Here is a 4,101-nt window from a genome sequence, read left to right as displayed (position 1 = left end):
TATGTATGAACAGGAAATTACACGTACACGGCACAACATACCACTTATTGCAGGATCTTTTATTGCATTTCGATCTTGTTATTTTCTTTTGCGGGGTGTTTTTCGATCTGTCGATTACAGAAATCTGTATATCTATATACCTTTAATACTAGTACATAGCTGCTTCTGCTCGGCAAGGCTCGAAAAGAAACACATAATATTGATTAATTCCTCCCTTGAGCTTTGTGGACGACAAGGCCATCGTTGCCGGCAAGCATGAGGTATTTGTCCTTCCTATTGAGCATGGTGCAGCTGTAACCGAGCGCATCCCCAATCTTCCACTGCACGAGGTTGGCGACGTCGGCGCTCGACACCTTCCTTTCCCTGACAGCAGACGTGCTCACCGGCTCCAGAAAATGAACCGTGTAGCACATCCTGGGGTTCATCAGGTAGTAGAGCGGGTCAAGGAATTTGAGTCCGCCCGCCGTGGTCGCGTAGAACATGGCCGTGTCGACGGCGACGCCCACGGGGAAAATATCGTCGCTGATCTCGGCGAACAGCGGACTGAACCGGAGGAGGTACGGCTCCCGGCATGTGGTTCCCTCCGGGCAGACGACGACGTGGTCTCCGCGGTCCAGCAGGCCGCTCATGGTGCGTCCGTCGGCGACACGGTCTCGTGCCAGCCGCACCGAGCTGCCGATCGGCGAGAGGAGATCGGAGAGGCGGCTGAGGCTATAGGACACAGCGCGCACCGGTTGGTCCAGCGCTATGGACACATACACGGGGTCGATAAGCGTGCGGTGGTTGCACACGTACAGCTTCCCGCGCCGGCGTCGATGTCCTCGCTCGCCGTCACCGCCCAGCCACTTGGTCGGACGCTCGCCGGCCTGCTTGAGGCGCCAAGACATGCCGGTGGCCGCCACGATCATCGTGGAATATCGATATGGCATGGCGAGCATGACGGCCAGGCGGAAGGCCCCAAGGGGAACACCCAAGGGCAACCACATGAACATGGCGACCGTGCTGCCTGCTGTTGGCCGGAAGGCGAGGCGGCCGTCGTGGAACACCATGGCCTTGGGGTACTTGTTCCGGGGCAGTGCCTGCCACGTAGCTCTCTCCACCCGTGTCTCCAGGTACACATTCTACTCGTACAGAGACACAAGAGTAAATGTGTCACAAGTTTCACATGCATATATATATATATATATATATATATATATATATATATATATATATATATATATATCCAAGGTATAAAATAAAATAAATTTCAAAAAAAGAGCATAAAATATAAGTTCAAAAACATATTGCCATGCATAAAATAAAAAACACATAGTCATGTACAAAAAGGTTATCTAGTCATGTCTTCTTCTTGAAGCCTATAGGTGTAGTCCAAAATAAGTATCGCTAACTTAGTAGAAAGGGAGTATTAGTTGTTATTCAAATTAATACTTTTCAGAAATGTGTTACAGACCCAAAAATATTCGAGAGCACATATATTTGTAATTTTCTACTAATATGTCAAAAATTTGATATAATATTTAATTTTCATGACCGTTTTAATCTTTATTGATACCCATACAAGTGACTGTGCATTATGCGTGTAAGAATATCTAAGAAATGTACACATAACGTGGGTCTGCATTACATGTATATTATTTTCCTAGGGACGCAAACTACAATTATATGATTGCAGGGAACTTTTGTTGTAAATTACACGCTCACATGCTTCTCTACTAGGATCCTAGCTACAAGTACTTTTCCATCATACACTATATATATGATCAGAGTACAATGGGAAAACCCTTATAGGGAAAAAACATTTCCCAATCCAGAATAGACTAATATATAGTATAATATAACTGGAGTAGGCGTTTGTGTGCTCGGGCTACTATCTGCATTTTTATTGGAAAATATTAATAATTGTACTTCGATATGTTCTAAGAAACATCTGAAACGCACTTCCACATGTTCCCATGCATGATTCTATACTACATGTATATAAGATTTATATACATGACTATCATAACTCCCTACCGGATAAAAAGTTATAATCTAACGTAATTATAAAGTTATAATCTAATAATTTATTAGTTTTCACTAACCCTAGATTCTTTCCCTTGATAAAAAATAAACTCTGTCCTCTCGAGCTCCATCGTGCACTATGTTACTTAAACCCTGCACAAATTTGGTTCGGAACGAATAGAACAGGCTATGTCGAGCCAAGAGCATTTTCATTACTATGGAAAATGATGGATAGCAAAATCCACAATCCATCATCATGTCCTTCAAGTTGCACGTTGCTTTCTACCACATCGTTTTAAACGAAGTTTTACCATAACAAACATTCCTCTTTTCATTGCAAAGTGGTATAGAAAATTGATCCAACATAAAGTTATAATCTAACGTAATTATAAAGATATAATCTAATGTAATAGTTATAGCTGTGTGTTTATTAAAGTTATCTTATACCACCTCCGTCTTAAATTAGTTGACTTAGTCAGTTTAGTCCTATATTATATATAATTCTATTAAAATTGAGCCGCATGCCCTATAGCGCGGGCATGAGAGAAGTTTATGTGATCGTAGGACAACCTTGCAACAGCGTGAGAGAGGATGCTGGAGAAACTGGAGCGAGCCAGAGAATCCCACAGCATCATCTCCCTCCCGCATGATCTTGTGCTGCTCATCCAACATACCCTCGTCTCCTTCCTCCATTAGACCTGTGTAGAATCCCCAGAGCACCTTCATCTCCTTCCCGATGACTGCCTCGGCGCCGAGGTACTCCCTGAGGAACCCCTCAACTATCACCCTCGGCAACTTCCGGGTCACGCACACCCTCCGCCCTCCGGCGGCACCACTCATCCTCATCGTCTCAAAGCCTTCCGCGGCCACGTCCTCTATGAGCCACTTGGGCAGCACGGCGCAGCCAGCGAGGAACTGGCTCGGGCGCAACCCACAAAAGGCCACCATAGCCATCAACCTCACGGCCGGGTCACTGTCGCCGCCCATGCATAAGATGATTGGGTAGAGAAGAAGGAGCACAAGGCCTCGTAGGTACCCTCCGGCCTCTAGCGCCACGAGCATGAAGTAGGGGAAGGGGAATGATGAGGACGGCAGGAGGAGCCCAGTGTCGACATCGTGGACGAGGGTTCCACCGGCTGCGAGCTTCTCTACCATGGAAGGATGGGTGGCTGTGACTTTGCTCAAGATCGGAGGCCTAGTCCCGTGGAGGGCAGAAAAGAGCCTCTGGTTCTTGGACATGCTGGTTAGATGCGCTAGCTTGTTGTACCACCACCAATACAACAAGCTGTACCTAGCATATATAGGATGAGGACTGTAACAACTAAATACTCTTGCTCGTAAAATAGCTTTCGTTCATGAAGGCAACAGTTCCACACCAACCACCAGTGAAATCTTTAATTTTGTATGTTTGCCGAGTGCATTGCATCGGATTCTAGGCAAATATGTCTTTTGCCGAGTACATTTTTTTACAATCGGCAAATATATTTTTTTCACCGGGAAATAAATCAAAAATCCTGAAAGCTAAAATTTGAAATGTATAATATATCTTTTCCATGCATTAATTCATATAGTAGAGAGAGGATGATCACTACAAGCAAATTAATTTTTGCAAAGGGGATCTGGTGGTTCCACTCCTCTCGCCCCCGCTTAGGGGCGGCAGGGGCGGAACACCCAGCGCCACGTCTCCGCTCCCCATCCGCCCGCCCTCCACCTTGCCGTCGTTGGCATACGCCCAGCAAGATTTGTACTCCCGCGCAAGCAGGCGGTGGAGGGGCTGGGATGCTGCAGTTATGAGGCTGCTCCGGCGACTCCGGTGTAGATCCGACACCTGGTGGCCCTCCAGTGGTTCCGGGCTGCGTGGATCCGGTGAATGGCGGTGTGTGCGGGTGGCTGAATGGGCGGTTTTGGCCGTCCTTCCTGCTCGACGGGATGGGGCAGGGTGACGCCCCCCCCCCTCCCTGGCTTGGTGTTGGGGCTCTGGCCGGCCTTGCTGGCCGGCGTGGCTGGCGGTGTGGTGGTGGTGGGGGAGGCTTTGCCCAGTGGGCTGTGCTGGCGATCATGATGGCTTTTTCGCAGCGCCTCCGACGGCATCGGCGG

The 4,101-nt window shown here is 47.7% G+C and overlaps 1 protein-coding gene across 1 annotated transcript; it reads right to left on the bottom strand.

Moving 5' to 3' along the window:
* Positions 1-203: 203 nt before the first annotated feature.
* On the bottom strand, positions 204-3,258 carry LOC123404352 (probable glycerol-3-phosphate acyltransferase 3). The gene is made up of 2 exons (XM_045098272.1): positions 2,575-3,258; positions 204-1,121 (listed from the first exon to the last, which is right to left on the bottom strand). The coding sequence occupies exons 1-2, from the start codon at positions 3,241-3,243 to the stop codon at positions 204-206; spliced, it is 1,587 nt and encodes a 528-aa protein (XP_044954207.1). The 5' UTR covers positions 3,244-3,258.
* Positions 3,259-4,101: the final 843 nt, after the last annotated feature.

Source organism: Hordeum vulgare, chromosome 6H (genome assembly GCF_904849725.1).
Source record: "Hordeum vulgare subsp. vulgare chromosome 6H, MorexV3_pseudomolecules_assembly, whole genome shotgun sequence".
Classification (NCBI taxonomy): Eukaryota; Viridiplantae; Streptophyta; class Magnoliopsida; order Poales; family Poaceae; genus Hordeum; species Hordeum vulgare.
This window is presented reverse-complemented; position numbering and strand designations above follow the sequence as displayed.